Source organism: Lynx canadensis, chromosome A2, assembly GCF_007474595.2.
Source record: "Lynx canadensis isolate LIC74 chromosome A2, mLynCan4.pri.v2, whole genome shotgun sequence".
NCBI classification, from domain to species: domain Eukaryota; kingdom Metazoa; phylum Chordata; class Mammalia; order Carnivora; family Felidae; genus Lynx; species Lynx canadensis.
In genome coordinates this window covers 12,947,016-12,964,507 of record NC_044304.2, presented here as the reverse complement: position 1 = coordinate 12,964,507, position 17,492 = coordinate 12,947,016, and the positions used below count along the sequence as shown (strand labels likewise).

At 56.9% G+C, this 17,492-nt stretch overlaps 1 protein-coding gene across 6 annotated transcripts; it reads right to left on the bottom strand.

The window, feature by feature from the left end:
* Window positions 1-618: 618 nt before the first annotated feature.
* On the bottom strand, window positions 619-15,969 carry NIBAN3 (niban apoptosis regulator 3). 6 transcript variants are annotated; one of them, XM_030304038.1, is made up of 15 exons: window positions 15,717-15,969; window positions 14,081-14,211; window positions 11,399-11,524; window positions 10,710-10,824; window positions 8,886-9,053; window positions 8,198-8,313; window positions 8,018-8,122; window positions 7,659-7,821; window positions 6,871-7,061; window positions 5,861-6,019; window positions 4,789-4,905; window positions 4,583-4,690; window positions 3,796-3,907; window positions 2,331-2,414; window positions 619-829 (listed from the first exon to the last, which is right to left on the bottom strand). In XM_030304038.1, exons 1-15 carry the CDS (start codon window positions 15,769-15,771, stop codon window positions 684-686), a joined length of 1,896 nt encoding a protein of 631 aa, XP_030159898.1. In that variant the 5' UTR covers window positions 15,772-15,969; the 3' UTR covers window positions 619-683. The 6 variants fall into 6 exon arrangements, 5 of the variants coding, with proteins under 5 accessions (XP_030159898.1, XP_030159888.1, XP_030159882.1 ...); XM_030304028.1 differs by lacking the exon at window positions 15,717-15,969 and having other exon boundaries at window positions 4,789-4,872; window positions 14,081-15,686; XM_030304022.1 differs by lacking the exon at window positions 15,717-15,969 and having other exon boundaries at window positions 14,081-15,684.
* Window positions 15,970-17,492: the final 1,523 nt, after the last annotated feature.

Genomic DNA, 17,492 nt, shown 5'->3' with positions numbered 1-17,492 from the left:
GAATTAAATAAATAAATAAATAAATAAATAATAACCTGTACCGTATAGCAAAGCGTTAATATCTTCAATATACAAAGAGTGTTTAGGGATCAATAAGAAAAAGAGAAAATCTACTGAAGAGAAAAGTAGGCAAAGCCATGAACTGGCAATACACTTTAAAAAATTAAAAAAAAAAAAGCACAAACAGAAAAATGGCAATAAGCCTATTTTTAGGTTCAATTCAATCATTAAAGAAATTCAAAGTGAAACGATGAAATGTGTGCGTCCCTCCAACTGACTTTTTCTTTTCTCTTATGGACATTCCTAGTGTTTGGGAAGGATACAGAGAACGTGCACAAATGCTGTTGGTGGGAGGGTAAAGAAACCCAGCGTTTCTGGAGAGGAACGAGGTAGAGATATGAGGGTTATAAAGGCCTCGAGGGGCGCCTGGGTGGCTCAGTCGGTTAAGCGTCAGACTTCTGCTCAGGTCGTGATCTCACAGTTCATGAGTTCGAGCCCCGTGTTGCGCTCTGGGCTGACGGCTTGGAGCCTGGAACCTGCTTCAGACTCTATGTCTCCCTCTCTCTCTGCCCCTCCCCTGCTCACACTCTGTCCCTGTCTCTCAAAAATGAATAAACATTTAAAAAAATTTGTTTAATAATAAAAGAAAAATAAAAGCCTTGAAATGGTGTGGATGCTTTGACTTAATTGTCCGATGGGAACGAAGAGAGATGCGGTCGAGACGCCGCTGTGGATGTTCCTGGAGGAGGCCGTGAGCAGAGCGGCTGGACCTCGGCACCAGAGCCTGGTTGCCTGGGACAAGTCCCTCTCTGAGCCTCAGTTTCCTCATCTGTAAAATAGAAAGCGTCATAAGGAAGAGAAAATACATCAGATGCACGACACGTAATAAATGCTCAGTAAATGTAAGCCTAGCAAAAGAAACTAAGCAGAAATTATAAGCACCCAGAAGGTAAATGGGCCAAGGAGAGGAGCAAAGTTTCACCAAAAAGAAGCTAAAAACATCTCATGAACACGTGAAAAGATGCTCAATCTCCTCTCCAATTAGACATGCTCATTAAGATGACAACCAGACACCATTATTCACTCAGAAGATCTGAGAAACCCCGAGTCAGCGGATAGCCTGTGCAGCCGATGGGGAAATGGGCCACCTGCATACAGGTGAGGGGCACCAGGTGGGACCACCTTGGTGGAGAATGCTCTGGACCCTGCCGTTGAAGTAACAAACACAAATGCTCTAAACCCTGAGATTTCGTATTAGGGGATTTACCCGGAGACCCGCGCTTGCTTGGAAAGTCTGTTCAAGGTCATTTCCTGAAGCAATAACAGCTCAAAAGACTAGAAGCAAAATAACCATCACTGGTTAGATTCCGGTTAAAAACATTCAGGGGCCCGTTCAACAAGACCTCATCCTCAATTGCACAGCCCCAAATATTTTGACACCCAGGAGGCTTTCTAAGACTGTTGAATCTCCATTTACGCCAGCAAGTGTGAATATTCTTCAGTTTATCTGCACTGACCAACTATGGGATGCTAGCCCAGATCAGTGGTGTATCCGTGAGCTGCTGCTGTGTAACAAATGACCCCCCCCACACACACAAAAGTGAGCAGCCAAAAACAACACACATGATCTCAGAGTCTCCGTGGATGAAAAATGTGGGAACTGCTTAGTTGGGTGGGCTCATAAGGCTCTCGTAACAGTAATACTCAAGGGGGTTGAGCTGTCAGCTCTTCCAGAATCCCTGCCCCTACTCCGGGTGCTGAACATCCAGATTATAGCCGTCCTGCCTCCTGGCCTGCTTCTGGTTGGATCCGTTGTTTTCTGCCCCATTTCAGGGAAGTCCCCATGACACATTTCCATCTCACAGCTGGAGCTGAGGACCCCGGCACCTCCCAGCAGTGTCAGCCTCAGTCCTACATGCATTTACTGCTCCAACAAAGCGCTCGCTGTAGGATCCTGCAGTAGGAGGTCAGGGTGCCCCGGTGCTGAGCATGGCTCCCTGTACCCCTCTCCCAGAGCAGCCCTGGCTTGTGGTGAGCCCAAGGCTCCCATCGCCATGAGCTCCCCTTGCAGTGTTGGGAACCGGTAGCTACTGGGAGAGGCTCCACAGAGGCCTGGCAATATGCGATAGGACACAAATTCATGTGCATGTCAGAGGGTACCTCTGGCTCAGACAAACACTGTGGCTCCCCACTGCCCTTGTTTACCGTGAGCTTGGCCAAGCTGGCTGGGTCAGGAGATAAGGTATACGCCGTTCCATCCAGGAATCCACACTTAAGAACCATCCCCCCAACAATTCACTGGATGGCCCAAGAGCCTGTGAGATCCTCACCTGCTCCTGTCGGGTCCCATGGGGCCTCCGAGCAGCCATCCAGAGCGCAGGACGTGTCGCTGACACCAAGGGCCTTTTTCAGTTCTAAAGCAAGAGATAAACCTTTGGACCCATCTGGGGATGCCATGCGTTCTCTCAGAGAGGCCACAAGAGGGCAAAGGATGGCAGGAAATGTCTCAACCAGGAACCCAAAACAAGTGGCTCAAATAACCCTCTCTCCATACCTGTGGCCGTGACAGACATTGCTAGTCGATCCCCACATCTTCACTGAGCCCCCTACCAACCCTACCTGCCAACACAACACTCCAAGCAGACATTACAAGTCAATTAAGGATGAAACACCACCAAGGACCCCTCTAGGAATAGAGACTCTCTGAGGTTACCTGTTTCCGGGTTTTTTTGTTTGTTTGTTTCCAATTAGAGAACAGCCTTCTTCCATTTAAAATGCCCCTTTTCTAAGGGAACTTAGTTCTTTTTGTCACCCTTACTTCCTGGCTCCTAGAACCCTACTGTCTTTGGGTCCCCCCCCCTCCAACTGCTCCTTCTGTGTCCCTACTTCCTGTTTGCTCCTTCAGATACAGGCGCTCCAGGACTCCACTCTTCCCTGTAAACACCATTCCCAGTGTCGTGGCCCCTCCTGTGCCCTCAGTGACGCCCAACAACCTCAGGCTCCCACCTCAGCTTCACGCCTGGGCTCTATCCCCTTGTGTGCTGCACCTTCAGTCCATCCTTTGCCTCTAGGACTGTGCCCTCAACCTCCTCCCCTGGCTTCCGGTGTGGCCGGTGTTGCCCTCTGCTCACACACCCTCCATGGCTCCCCATTGCCTGCCCAATAAAGCCTAACCTCCTCTGCCTGTTATTCAAGGCCCTGCACACCTGCCCCAGCAGCCTCCTGCCTCCTCTCCTTCCATTCCCCTTCATATCCTCTGTATCAGCCACGGGGATGCCATGACATTCCCTGAAAGTCACATGGCTCATCCGAGCACACATCTCTTCAGTCACAGGCAGTGGGTCACAAGCAAACTGAAGAAGCAAGAAGGAGAAGAGATGGTTCTGGAACCACTTCCCAGCCCAGAAGATCCAAGAACTCTCGGGGCTTCAACGCCAGCCCAGAAAAAAACAAAGAACAAAAAACAAACAAAAAAAACAAAACAGGGAGTGGTTGCTGAATGAATAAAGGTCAATGTGTCTTCTATCCCCAGTTTCTGAATTTTGCCTCCTTGCCTTCAGCCTGAGAACTCCTACACACCCCTTACAGCCTTGCCCCAATGCCCCCTCCTTTAGGGAACCTCCATCACTGCCCTTCTAAGACTCGCTCACCCTAGTCCCCATCTGTCCCAGTCCTAACATTCAGTCAAAGGTTAGTGTTCACAGGAAGTAAGAGGTGATGGGGAACCCGGGAGAGCTTGGTATATACAGCCAGGGGGCACCAGGCCTCCTTGAGCCATAGAGGAACGGGGCTCACCTCCATCAATCCTCTGCAGCAGGACCCCACGGACAACGTCTTCATAGGTACCCTCGATGGTCAGGGCCGGGCTACCCACAGCGAGGACCTCCCCTTCGAACTCAGGCAGCTCCTAGAACAGAGGTGGGTGAGGGGTTGGGCTGGAGGAGAGGGCTGCGACCTTGACCCTGATCAGCTGGGGGACCTTGGGACTAAGTTTCCTCATCTTTAAAATGAACTCCTGGATCCATATGCCCTCAGGTTGCTGCGGGCGTTGATGAACCACAGCACGGCACATCTCAATGGGAATTGTGCGGGGATCTCTGTTGGCCAACCCCCCTCCCCAGCTTCTTCTTCTAGAGGATCGTGTGAGCGCCTGAAGCAGACCCCTGCCTGGTGGCCCTGTGTGACCGGGCCCCCGTGACGTCCTCTCTCATTGCCTTCCAACCCCCTCACTCACTGAGCACCAGCCACGCTTGCCTCCAACGCACCAGGCATAGTCCTACCTCAGGGTCTTTGCACATGCTGTGTCTTCGCCAGGACATGGCTCATGCCATCAGTTCACTGCTTCGCAGGTGTCATTTTCAGGAAGAGCCTCCCTGGCCACCTGGCGACCCCTCCCCCCCCCACATTCCCTCTCTGCCTCCTCCCTTCGCTGAGATACAATGCATGGGCCCCCCATCCAACCCAACCACAGGGCTCAGGGAACAACAGTCTCTGAGAGAGAGAGCATTCTGCCCACTTTTATAGAAAGACACAGGCACATGGCTGTCCTCTGGGCCCTGCGTGTATGTGCCCCATTACTCACCGCTTTGCAGCTACTCTTCAGCTGGGTCAACACAAAGGGCAAGAAGATACAAAGCAACCATCCACGGATGAACCTCCTCCGCGCTGAGCTGCTGTCCGACTGGAACTTCTGCGGGGGGAAAGGCAGCAGCGGCCAGTCCAGTGGCCCTCTGAGCGCCCGGGCCCACTGCCATCTGCTATCTGCCATGCCCTCCCGGTGGACCTCACCTTCAGCACACGCCCCCTGACTTTCTCCAACTGCTGGGCAGCCTGGGTGCAGTCCAGAGCTGTGGTCAGACACTGGTCCGCCAGCTGTAGGAAGGTGGCCACGGCGTCAGCCATAAGCTGCGGGAAGAGTAACTGCTAGAACCCCGAGAATCACGCTCCGGCCGACGGAGCCCCGTGCCTGCCTGGCTGACCCTTCTCAGCACGCAGACTGACCCGACCAGTCACTTTTCCCCAGCCTCCTTCTTGTTTCAGGAAACAGCATCCCCTTCCTCTCGGGACTGGGGCACCATCCAATCAGTGGGGATCTGTGTGTAATCTAGCAGAAAGTGCCCTCCGCTCTGGAGGATGGTGCCTGGGTGCTCGGCCTGGGGAGCGGAGAGCCGGTCAGAGTTCAGCCTCGTTTGGCTGAGCGCTCTTGTGCAGCGTACGACTTGAACAACTGTACCAGGCAGCACTCGGTCTTCTCCATCCCCGTCTCCTTCGCTCACCATGTCAATTAGCAGGCCCCGTTCCCTTGGCCTTCAAACACACGCCACTTCTCTCCACCAACAGTGCCCATTCTGGTTCAGGCCTCCTTCCTGCCTCCTCTATTCCTGCCCCCAACAGCCTCTCTTCCCCACAGCAGGTAGGGCTTCCTAAATTTTGAATCTGGTCACGCCCCTCCCCTGCTCACACACCTGCTGTGGCTCCCCATGGCCCTCAGGACAGAGCCTGGCCCCTTAACCCCATACTCAAGTCCCTGACCCACCTGCCCCTCCACCTTGCCGGCAAATCTCCCGCCTTGCTGCCCTCACTTGGAGCCTACAGCCCAGTGTCTCTAAATGGCTTCCAAATGCAGACGAACTCCCTCACCTCCCAGGGCTGTTCCCTCTACCCAGGACGTATTCCACCCCCCATTCCTCCCACCGCTGCTTCAGTTTGAAAGTCCTCTCCTCCTGGGGGGTCCTCCTAACCCTGGAGATGAATCGAGTGTCTCTTCAGAGCTCCCATAGCACCACGGCCCTGTCCACCACGTGTGGTCACAGCCTGCTTATGGGCTGATGTGCGCGGGATACCCCCCACTCGCCCTCACCTGCTGTGCGAGATCCTGGGCCCCAAATACCAGGCTTCGTGTGCCAAAGAAGCCAAATGGCGCCACCAGCTGCCCCAGACGCTTCTGGCTTCGCTCAGCCTCACGGTAGCAGGCGTGCATCAGCTCTGAGTCCCATGGCATCTCCCCAAACGAGTAAACCTGTGCCCCGATGGCAGTCAGGTGAGAAAAACACCATCAGTCGATGGAAAAGCCGGGCCAAGGACCTCACAGCCAATTCGTAGCAAGAGAAATGCAAACGGAAACACATCCCACCTCAGCCATGACCCCCAAAATGCGTAATAAAGACCACAGGTATGGTGTAGGACATAAAATGGTAAAACCTGGAAGGAATGGGTAACACGCCCGTGCTGGCACGACTGAGGGGCAACAGGCACACCAGCCCTTGTCACACCCGCACCCGTCACCCGATCCCCTCTCTGTCCTTGGCTCTGGGGCCACAGAAATGGAGTGACCCCATATGGTCTCTGCCCTCAAGGAGCTCCCAGAAAAGTTGGGGAGGATAAACTATCGACAATCGACTACAGAGGTGTATAAATGTGTCTGTGAGGAAGGAAGCACAGGTAGCTGTGGATGCAGAGAGGGAGCAGGGAAAGTTCCTAGAGGAGGTGATTATGAAACGGAGGCCTGATGAGTTGAAGTTTTCCTGGCACTTAGTAGGTGTTCATTTTTAGGGGATGGGGGGGGTGGGCTCTGGCAAACAGAGGAACGGGAAGAGGAGGGATTTGAGGGTAGGTGATTCCAGACGCATGTTGCTAAAATCCTCCTCTTGTCATTTTGCTCCCCCCCCCCCCGACCGTGTTTCAAACTGTACCCCTCAACGACCAGAGCATGGTGGTCTACAATAAGAAAAAAAGCACCCTAGGGCAAAGTTCGGAAACAGTTTTCAAAGGAGGCTTTCAAACAGAAAGTGAGAGGGTTCACGCAACTCTTCTGTGAGGTTAACACGCCGCACGTCCGTCGAATGAACCCCACCCACCCCGGGAGCTCACCTCCTTGCGCAAGCGGGTGCTAGAGGGGCTCCCACGCAGGTGGCGAGACAGGCGGTCCATGCCCTGGGCTAGGAGGGTCTGCACTGTTGAGAGCACGGCTTCCACGGTGCTCAGCAGCTTTTGCGTGACCCGGGACAGCTGTGTGTCCACCCTCCCGCGCAGGCAGGACTCCAGGGGGCCCTCGACCTCCCCTGGAATGGGAAGACACTAGCCCGGGTCTCCTCCGCAAGGTGCTCCGCAAAGGGGGCGCAGGCGGCCCGGGGCTCAGCACGAGGAGGACAGGGGCTCAGACTCTGAGCGCCCTCTTCTACCATTTTACAGGTGAGAAAACTGAGGCTTTGCGTGCGGCAGCAATGAGCTGAAAGCCGTACGCCCGAGAGGCCAGAGTCTGGATTCCAACCCGGTTTGTCTTTGTCACTGAGCGGAGTGGGAGCCTCCGCCGTCTGACCGGGACAACCCGGGTCAGGTCTGCCACTACCTGTGCCTCCACCCCTCTCCCGACTGGATGTCATTAGCCCCACCCCTAGCCCGCCGCCTTTCCACGGCCGCGACCTCGCTCTTTGACCCCGCCCTTGTCTGGCATCCTCCAGCCTTGGCCCAAGGCCACGCCCATACTCCAACTTATACCCCGCCCCTCATGCCCCGCCCTTTCTTTGTCCTGCCCTGTCCCGCTGGGTCTTGGGTCCGGATCCTCGGCCCCACCCCTTACGCCCACCCAGTTCCCCGCCTACCAGTCAGGCCCCCCAGGCCCCGCCCCTCCCGGCCCTGGCCCCGCCCCCAGGTCTCACCCCGCAGCCTCCGCGCCACGCGCGCCCGCAGCTGCAGAATCTGGTCCACGTCCGGGCGGATGGTCTTCTCCAGGGCCGCCAGCAGTTCGTCCTTTTCCGGCTGGAAGGCGCGGAGCCCGGCGGAGGCCCCGGCCAGGACGGCAGCGTGGACTGCGTCTAGGAGCTGCCCGGACCGGCCAAGGGGACCCCACACGGGCCAGAGGCGCGACAGCGAGCCGAGATGGGGCGGGATGGGGGAAGAGAGACACAGAGACGGAGAGCCAGAGAGACGCGCAGAGAGTTTAGGGGACAGTCGCGGGGAGGGGAAGACGGGCCCCAGGGTCTGGCCTCTATCCCCCTGTGCGGCCACCCGCGTGTACCTCGGTCCAGGCCCAGGCACGGTTGCGGCTGGCCCCCCGCAGGCCGGGCAGGGTCTGGGCTCGCAGCGCCGGCAGCAGCTCCCGCATCAGCACCCCGGTCAGCACCTGCGGGAGAGGGGGCCCGTAGGTGCCCGCGGCGGGCCTAGAGGGGTCCCAGGGGCGGCTTTGCACCGCACTGACCTCGGCATCCGAGCCCAGGGTCACGTCGTCCTCGCCAAAGTGGCCTCGGCGCTGCCGATAGAGTCTTAAGGCGTCCAGGAAGGCACGGGCTGCGGGGGCCTGACTGCGCTGTAAGACTGAGGGGGCAGTTCCTGAGTGCCAGCCCACTTCTCCCCTGCTCTCACCTCTGCCCGGCTCCCTCTCACCCGGGCAGGAAGCCCTCCACCTCCTCACCAGGTCCCCAGACACCTAAATCTCACCCATCTCCAGACGCTTGCACAAGCAGGGCCCTCTGCAGGGAACATGGTGCCCCAGGACCATCACCGGCCCATAAGGCACCTTGATACTCCGATTTAGGAAAAAGCATCCCCTGTGGGCAGTCACAGGCCGGGCTGCACGGCCCCTCCTGATAGGCACATCTGTGCGCTCAACAGCCTGCTCAACATGCATGTTGGTCCTGTTCCCCTTCTTCCCCTGGCTGGCCCCAGCTTCAACACACCCTCCTCTGAGCAGCCCTCCCTGATCTCCCAGGCTAAGCTCCCACAGGGCCGTGTCCCCATCACAGCCTGTTGTCACGTCTGTCTCCCCGCCAGAATCCATTTTGTAAGTAAATTGGAAACTTGGGAGAGGACCCCACAGCCAGCAGGGGCGGAGCTATCTCGCCTCGGACCCCAGGACACGCAGCTGCCTGACCTTTCCCGGGACCCACCTGTCCCACGGAGCCGGATGCCACCCTGGAGGGCCAGCCTCCAAGCCCGCCGCGCTTCCCCCGTGGCCGCGGAGAAACAGAGGTGCCGGCGGAAGGGGTGCTGCAGGAACAGGGGGAAGTTCACGGGCATTTCCAGGAGGGGTTCGGGCTCTTCCTGGGTATGCTCTCCTGGAAGCAGACGGAGGAGGCTGTGTCATCCTTCACTCATTCGCTCTACAATCAATCGTTCATTCGCTGGAAGAAAACACCCATGAAAATACCCCCCCCCCCCCCACCGCCCGCGCGGGCAGTTGCTAACATAGTTGCACTATCCTTATTCTGGCTCGGTCCCAGGGGGCGGTGCGCCCAGGGGAGACATCAGCCAGCCATCCCAGCGTTGTTTCTGAGCCTCAGCATCCTCCTCAACACGGAGGCCTGGACAGCCACCACCCGTCTGTCTGAGTTGGCACGTCGTCATCTGAGCCCTGCTTGCCCTGGGAGTCAGCCAGGGCCAGATTCAAACCCGGCCAAGTCACTTGCTAGCTCTATGTGTAGGGCACGCTTTTCCTACCTGGACCTCGGTTTCCCTGCCTATAAAATGGGCCTAAAAGTGATATCGATGACCCGTTGGGAGAACTGTGGGGGAGCCAGGGTGAGTGAATTTTGGGGGAGGGGGTTAATTTATTGCGGGGGGGGGGCCCTAAATCCTCACTTTTTTCTTCTGATTTCCAGAACTGCAGCAAAATGCAGGAATCCAGAAGGTGGAAACCCCTGGGCATCCCGGCCCTTCAACGGCAGCCTCCGGAGGCAATAACAGCCTTTAACGCTTTGTTGGGGGGCATTACCCCAGATTTTAAAGTCCGCACAAAGCGCACGATGTGCATCTGAGTGAGAAGATGGACTTTTCCGGTCTATAACTGGCCTTTTTGTTCCTGCGTACGTCTGGGGCGCCTTCGGCGGCTACCCAGCTTTCCTTTCTCAGGGCTGGGCCATAATTGATTTCATCAACCCCTGAGGGCCGGGTATTCGGATAGCTTTTCTTCTTTCCGCTAGCACCGACATTTCTGCAAACCGTCCTTATTGCTACCTCTTTGCATCGTTTGGTGGCAGGATAGCGCCACAGTGAAGCAGAAATGCGATTCTGGCGCTGTCCCTTACTGTGTGACAGTCCTCAGCCTCAGTGGCCTCATCTGTGCAATGGGGTAGTTAGCGATGGGGCCGGCTTCTGGGCAGGCTCAGTGAGATCACACGAGCCCCGCGCTGAGCACTCGTCATACATATGCCGGTCCGATAATGCGGTTCCTTTCCCTATTCCTGCACGGTATTGTGGTCATGAAAGAGAGAGGGGGGTAGAGAGAGGAAGTAGAAGGAGGAGGGAAGGGAGGGAGGGTGGGAAACCCTCCTGGGAATGCTAGGCTGAACAGTGCCCCCTGCAGCAAATCTGTGTGATAGCCCCACCCACCCGTGACTATCTCCCCACATGCTTGCTAACATCGGGTTTTATTGTTTTTACCCTCGCTACTTTGGTTCTGGTCTAGTGTCCCAACTCTCCTTCTCACTCTAGTAAGAGTGGATATTTCTCTTGCTAGAGCTGGGGTACTCACCCAAAGGGCAATGCTGCCCCCGGGGGACACTTGATAGTGTCTGGAGATATTTTTGATGGTCACACCTCGCGGGGGGTGGGGGTGTCCTACGGGCATCGAGTGGGTGGAGGCCACGGATGCTGTTTAACATCCCGCAATGTATAGGGTGCCCCGCCCCTTGCAAAGGATGATTTGGCCCCAACTGTCAACAGTTCTGACATTAAGAAACGTGCTCTTGAGATCTCGATCTCGGGAACCTTACCTGAGGAGACTGGGCAGAGAGCATCCAACAGGCAGAGATATTCACGCTGGGAAGTCAGGACAGTATACCCTGTCAAGGCCACGGAGCTGAGGGGATGGCCCCCATTCTCATATTCCTATGAAAGACATCCAGAGAACCAACTGGGGACAGGTCTAAACCACGGCTTCCGTGTCCTAACTGTGGGATCAGGGGAAGGCTTGGGGTTAGCTAGGGAAGTCCCCCACCCCTCCTCCCTCCCTCCCTCCCCTGTAGTCGAGCACCCAGTACCCACTGGGTGCTAGGCCAGTCCTAAATAATATACGAAGGTTATCTCCTTGAATCCTCACAGCCCCATATGACGGGGACCAGCACCAACCCATTTCACAGAGGTGGAAACTGAGTCCCAGGAGCACAAATGACCTGCCCGAGCTCCCCAGCCAGGCGTGATGTGCGAAGGCCTCTCGGTTTCAACCTCAGCTCTGCTGATGACCACGAGGAAGTCGCGACTCCTGGCCTGGACCTCGGTTTTCCTACCCAGCCCAGCGGGGGGGTGGTTGCCCACCCCAGGCCCATCTCATAGGGACCCTCGATTCACACTAGGTGACTGAAGACAGGAGAGAGGACCATGTTGGGAGCTGGACCCCAGAACCCATGCCGAGGAGCGTGGCCTGGCGAGGCCAGGGGGGAAGGGAGGAGAGCCGCTTCCTTACCTCCCTATGGCTGAACCACTCCAGGCGGCCATCCCCCCGCAGGACACAGAAGATCGGCTGCCACCGAGGCGGGTGGCCCCACAGCTGGGTCAGAGGCCCTTGGTGCTCACGGACTCGGGGAAGCTTCTGCGGGAAGAGGGACCAGTGGGTGTCAGGGGCACAGACCGGTGTCTCCACGTCCAGACCGCCTGGAGAGCACCCCACTCCACACCCCCCATCCCAGGCTCTACCAAATCCAGGGCGCCCGGGTGCTGCTGAGGTGGCCCTGCTACCTTTCTAAGCCTGCACTTGTTTGGGACAGCATGCACTTGTTTGGGACAGCTCCAAATACACGCGGATTCAGCCCTCCCCGCAGTCCTGGGGGCAGACACCTTGTCCCCACTTTCCCCCTGAGCCTCAGATGACACCCCAGCCCTGGCCAACGTCTTTTTTTTTTTTTTTTTTTTTAAGGTTTATTCATTTTTGAGAGAGACAGAGTGCAAGTCTGGGAGGGGCAGAGAGCGACGGAGACACAGAATCCGGAGCAGGCTCCACGCCCCGAGCTGTCGGCACAGAGCCCGCTGTGGGGCTCGAACTCACGAACCGCGGGATCGTGATCTGAGCCGAAGTCGGACACTTAACCGACTGAGCCACCCAGGCGCCCCAGCCCTGGCCGACTTCTTGATGGCAGCCTGTGAGAGACCCTGAAAGAAGGAAACTCAGGAGGCTGTGTCTGGGTTCCTGACCCACAGCAACTGTAATACGTGTGTGTTGTTTCCAGCCACTGGTTGTGGGATGTTTTGTTATGCAGCATTAGCTAACTGATACAAGTGGGGTTGCTGGGCCGTGGAGCTGGTGGAGTTTACCTTCATGGGAGAAACAGCCAGTCCTCTGCCCACAGACCCCTCCCTTGGGCAGGATGGGGCATCACTTTGTTTTATCACCTTTGTTACTCTTCTCACTACCTGGCCACCTGAACCGTGTGCCTTTTATTTCATCACCGGGTCCCAGAGCAAGTCCCGGTAACCCAGATGGTGCTCGATAAATACTCTGTGAATATGCTAACTGCGTTTGTGATGTTTTCATTCTTTGATAGAAAGTCACGTGTTGGTTAAATGATTCTCCAAACCTTTTCTGAGGTCTGAGATTTTTCCTAGTGATATTGTTAAAACATGATTCTAGAAATTATATATGATAAGCGTTTTGTAAGATGTTCAAACTGAAGCCAGGGGAAAGCCCCCACACTGCCGAACCCCAACGTCAACTGTGCCCTGGCCCCCGTGGCCGGAACCTACAGGCGGTAAAGGGGCAGGTGGGGACCACACCCGCGGTCCCATGATGCCTTAGGCAGGACAAGGAGAGTCCCGGGTGAGAGAGGGCTCTGTGTCCACAGTGTCGGGAAGCCTCCACCCCAGGGCAGGCAGAGCTGAAAAAGGAGTCATCTGAGAGAGGTAGGAACAACTCAGAGCCCTGATCGGGGAAGTGTCAGCAACCAGCATGGGCTCCAGGTTCAAATCCTGCCTTGCCTCTTGTTTTGTTTGTTTTTTTTTTAATGTTTATTTTTTGAGAGACAGAGACAGAGCATGAGCAGGGGAGGGGCAGAGAGAGAGGGAGACACAGAATCTGAAGCAGGCTCCAGGCTCTGAGCGGTCAGCACAGAGCCCGACGCGGGGCTCGAACTCACGGACCGCGAGATCATGACCTGAGCTGAAGTCAGATGTTTAACCGACTGAGCCACCCAGGCGCCCCTCAAATCCTGCCTTGCCCCTCACTGGCAGGGCGACCTCGGGTGCTGCAGTTTCCTCACTAGTCAGAGACTCATTTCCCAGGCTGGTGAGGACAGGGTGTGTGGTAGAGGGCATGTGGAGTCATTTGTTGGCTTGGCAACATCTGGAGCTGGGGCCAGGCAGCTCTAGGCTCTTACGTCCTATCAAGAAACGTCCTGAGCTCCTACTGGGTGCAGGCACCACGTGGACGCAAGGGATGTGGGGTGGGGGGGGGTGGGGACAAAGCCTGGCCCCTGCCCTCCCAGGGCAGAGAGATGGGGGAGGCAGACGTGTGACCCAAGGCTTCCCTGGATACACAGCGGGACGGGGATCCCAGAGGAGGCACCCAGCCCGGGGAGGGGCTGTGCTGATCAGGGAAGGCTTCTTGGAAGAAGCGGTGGCCGAAGCATGAGGAGGAACAGGGAGAGGGCGTCAGGCAGAGGGTGCCGCACGTGCAAAGGCTCGAGGGTCCAAGGGGCGTGTTTCATGCCCAGTAGACAAGACGAGCCTTTCCCAACTTCAGGATTTGGCTGTGCCCTCCCCCTACGCGTCCAGCAATTTCTCGTCCTGTACATCTCCGTTCAGAGGGGGCCTCCCTGCCCCCCGACTCCCCGCCCCCGCCCCCAGCACTGCCTCTCGTCTTGTCTTCACGGCACCTATCGGCAATGATGCTGCAACACGACACAGTCGTCTGTCATTCCTCTCCCCGTCACGCTGTGAGCCGGGGGTGGGGGGTGGGGGGCGCATGGCAGGACCCACCCCCACCGCCACTGTGTCCCCAGCGTCCGGCCTAGGACGTGGTACGCAGTAGGGGCCCAGTGCACGTTTGTTCAAAGGATGCATTTTAACAGTCTTCCCGGGTCTCGGCGCCAGCAGGGGCGAAGGCGTCAGGAGGGCCCCCAACTGAACCGGCGCCCCCTCCCTTTGTGGCACCCACTTTACTGCGCATCAGCTGGCATCCGGTGGGCTCCTGGGGCCCCAGCTCACGGGAGATCTGTCGCAGGACAGAGGCCGCCAGCTGCTCGCGGTAGCAGGGCAGGAAGTCCCTCAGCATGGTGTCCACCTGGCCTGCAGGGACAAGGGGACACTCAGGCGGTTGAATCAGACCTGCCTGGGGAGGGCCGAACAGGCAGGGGAGCCGCTTGTGAGCTCCTACCCTTGCCCCAAAGCTGCCCAACAAGAGGTGCTCCAAATTCCATTCACCCTGAACCCTCCAGACTGTTTCCATCCACGTGGGAACAGGGGGTGGGGGACTTAGGTGACCCGGGCTTAATTTATAACAGACGCACAATAAATTTTAATCGTATAGAGCATCCGATCTGATGAGCTTTGACACCTTTACAGCCCAAGAAACCATCGCCACAATCGAGGTGGTGAACGGAGCCATCCCACCCGAGTTCCCTCTTGCCCCTTCCATGGGGAGGTTTTCAAAATCTTTTAAGAGCCTCACCCTAGCACCAGGGAATTTTCTGGGGTGACCCGATCTAGGAAGCGACCACACAAGTGTTAAAGTCCGCCAAGCGGTTTCGCTAAGATGTGTGCACTTGGCTGTAGGTAAAACATGAATCCATCCTGCTGCCTGGAATGTGGACCCAACGGCCGGAGCATCAGCAGGCATTATGCACCATGAGGTGGCCTTAGGCACAAAAGCCACGCATGGGAGAATGACGAAGCGAAGGAGTTCAGGTGTCTAACTTGTATCAGCCTGCCTGCCACTGTACCTCCCTATAGGAGAGAGAAATAAATCTATCTTGTTTAAGCCCCTACAGGAAAAGAAAAAGAAAAACACGGCATAGAGTAACTTACTGAATCCTTACAATGGTTCCATGAGATAGGCATTGTTGCTATCCCTGTTTTGCAGATAAGAGAATGAGACCTAGGAGATGAAGTCATTCACCCAAGGTCACACAGTAAGTGGCCGTGGGGTGAACTTGGATGGTCTGGGTGTTGGTAAGACACGCCACATGCCGGTGCACATGCTGTTCCCCCATCTGGGATGCTCTCCCCACACCTGCCCACCAACTCCGTCACCTCCCTCCAGCCCCGGCTTGGCCCTCATCTCAGTGGGCAGTTGCCCACCCCTCCTTCTTCCCCTGATGTGGGGAGCGTGGGGGTTCTCCGCCGTGCTCATCAATCAACTGCCATTCTTGAAATGATAACTTGGCTTTCCTTCCTGGTCTAGATCACGAGTCCAGGAGGGCGGAAGGATTCTCGACCCCACCGTGTCCCCCGCAGAAAACTCGTCCCAGGTGGTCTGGCTGGGCTTGGGACACCTCCCACCTCACCCCGAACCCACGCCCTGAATAGGGCTACCAGATTTACCGAGTAAAAGTACAGGACGCCGATGAAATTTGAATTTCAGAGAAATTCAGAAGAAATTCAGAGAATTGAGGAGTCATTTTTTCGCATAAGTATGTACCCCAGGCAAAACGTGGGACATACTCATACAAAACAAGAATATTCGTTGCTTATCTGGACCGTAGGGCATCCTGCTACGGTCAGCCACCGTGTCGGACAAACTTGGCCCTGAACCCCACCTGGCCCCCGACCCACCTCACCCCGTGCCGGCTCACCTCTCAGGTGCTGTTGCCGCCGCTTGTCCAGGGGGCTCGAGGGCCGCCCACCCATCCTGCTGCAGTCACTGGGGGCTCTCTCGAGAGCAAAGCAGACACTCCCTTCCCTCCCACGACCCCCAGGTTTCTGGGCTCAGGGGCACCCCGGGAGCAGGACAGCCCGGAAGAGGCCTGGATGCCGCCGAGACCAGCCGCCTGGGCTCAGAAGCCAGAACATAGGCCCTGCGTGGGTGTGTGCGTTTGTTGGGCTCGGTGGGGAATGCCCACCCCTGCCCTGCCCCACCCTGCACCTGCGTCCTCCTGGGACCAAGGCCTCCAGAGCTGCTGGTTTCTACAGGGGCTGCTGGGGCAGCCCCGGGGGTGCTTTGGGGGTATGGAAGACAAGAGTCCCAGCTGGCGTTGGAGGAGGGACGCAGGGCAGACACCCGGTGGGACCAGTAGCTGTTGTTGGGGTGATGGGCAGGGACGGGGTGTCTAAATCCTGGTGCCCGCTCCCACCCTGCCAACCCCTTGCTGGGTGGTGCTGGGTTCTGAGAGGATCCAGCCCTGGCCCAGCCCCCAGCAGCCCCCAGCCTGACAGCCTCAGTTCCTGGGGTCAGGGCTGGCGCAGGGGGAGAGGGCGGGGGAGCTGTCGGTATGCCATGGACTGATGAGATATGTCCCTTGTGTTCCTGTCTTGTCAGCCTGTCCTCCATCAGTGCACATAGCACTGGACTGGGTTGGGTTAGTTGAGTCTCCCTACCCCTTAACCTGTCTCTCCAGTGCCTAGCAGACAGCAGCCCTCAGTTTAGTGAAGGGAGGGAGGGAGGGAGGGAGGGAGGGAGGGAGGGGAGAAGCAGAGTCTGCACTCTGAAATATGATCAAATGGGAGTTTTGCAGGCTTTCAGATGGGAGAGTGTTGAGTGCACGTGGCCAGAATGCGGATGTGATGGCTGGAGCAGGTGCAGTCCACCTTGGGCCGTGAGGTGAAACCCACATACCGACAATGGCACAACTATGGTGTAGGAACCGGGGATCCCCCCCCAGGAGTTCATGACATTGCTCCACCGGCCCTGGGTGGCCTCCCTCCAGAAAAAGAGCTAACCCTCCATTTGTTGAAGCCACCAGGGACATCTGATTGTAACCCTCACCAATGCCCCCGGATTCGGATTCGTTTCTTCTGTCAACGAACATCACTCCTTGCCAGCCTGAGTGTCATCCTTGAACTATGTGCCAGGGATGCAGAAGTGGGTAAAGCAGACCGTGGTCCAGCCCCCACGGACCATCCGTTGGCACACCAACAAAACTGTCAGGTAACGAGAAGGGTGAGGAAGAAAACTGGAACAGGAAGAGGTAGAAAATACCAGGAGTGGAGAGGGATCGGGGACATGATTTGCGCCATGACCTAAAGCAAGTGACAGCCCGAGCCATGCAAAAAGCTGGAGGAAAAAGAATACTGGGGAGCAGGCACAGCACAAGCAAAGGCCCTGAGGTGGGAACGGGCTTGACAGGTTCCGGTATAGCCCGAGGTGGGTGGGCTAGAGGAAGGCAAGTGAGGGGCAGACAAAACATGTCTGGATCGCTGCGGCTACAGGGAGAGGAGCAGAGGGGAGAGGCCCCCCACATGGCGTCCCCATGCCCATCTCATCACTTCCCTTTGCTTCTTGGCACCCCCATCCTGCCTTCTGCCTGCAGCACTGGGGTCACGGCCACCTGCTGTTGCCCGAGCCCACGGCTGGGTTGCTTTCTCTGCTTTTCTTCATGTTTCCGCTCCGGCCCCGGCCCACTTCCTCACTC

Bases quoted from the DNA above. Each gene is read 5' to 3' on its own strand.
- NIBAN3 (XM_030304022.1), bottom strand. From the start codon at position 14,371: ATGGAAACAGTCTGGAGGGTTCAGGGTGAATGGAATTTGGAGCACCTC. The intron at 9,054-10,709 runs GTAAGGTTCCCG...GTCTGCTTCCAG, and splicing joins TCTCTGCCCAGTCTCCTCAG to GAGAGCATACCCAGGAAGAG. The intron at 6,020-6,870 runs GTGAGCTCCCGG...ATCGGGGCACAG, and splicing joins GCACCCGCTTGCGCAAGGAG to GTTTACTCGTTTGGGGAGAT.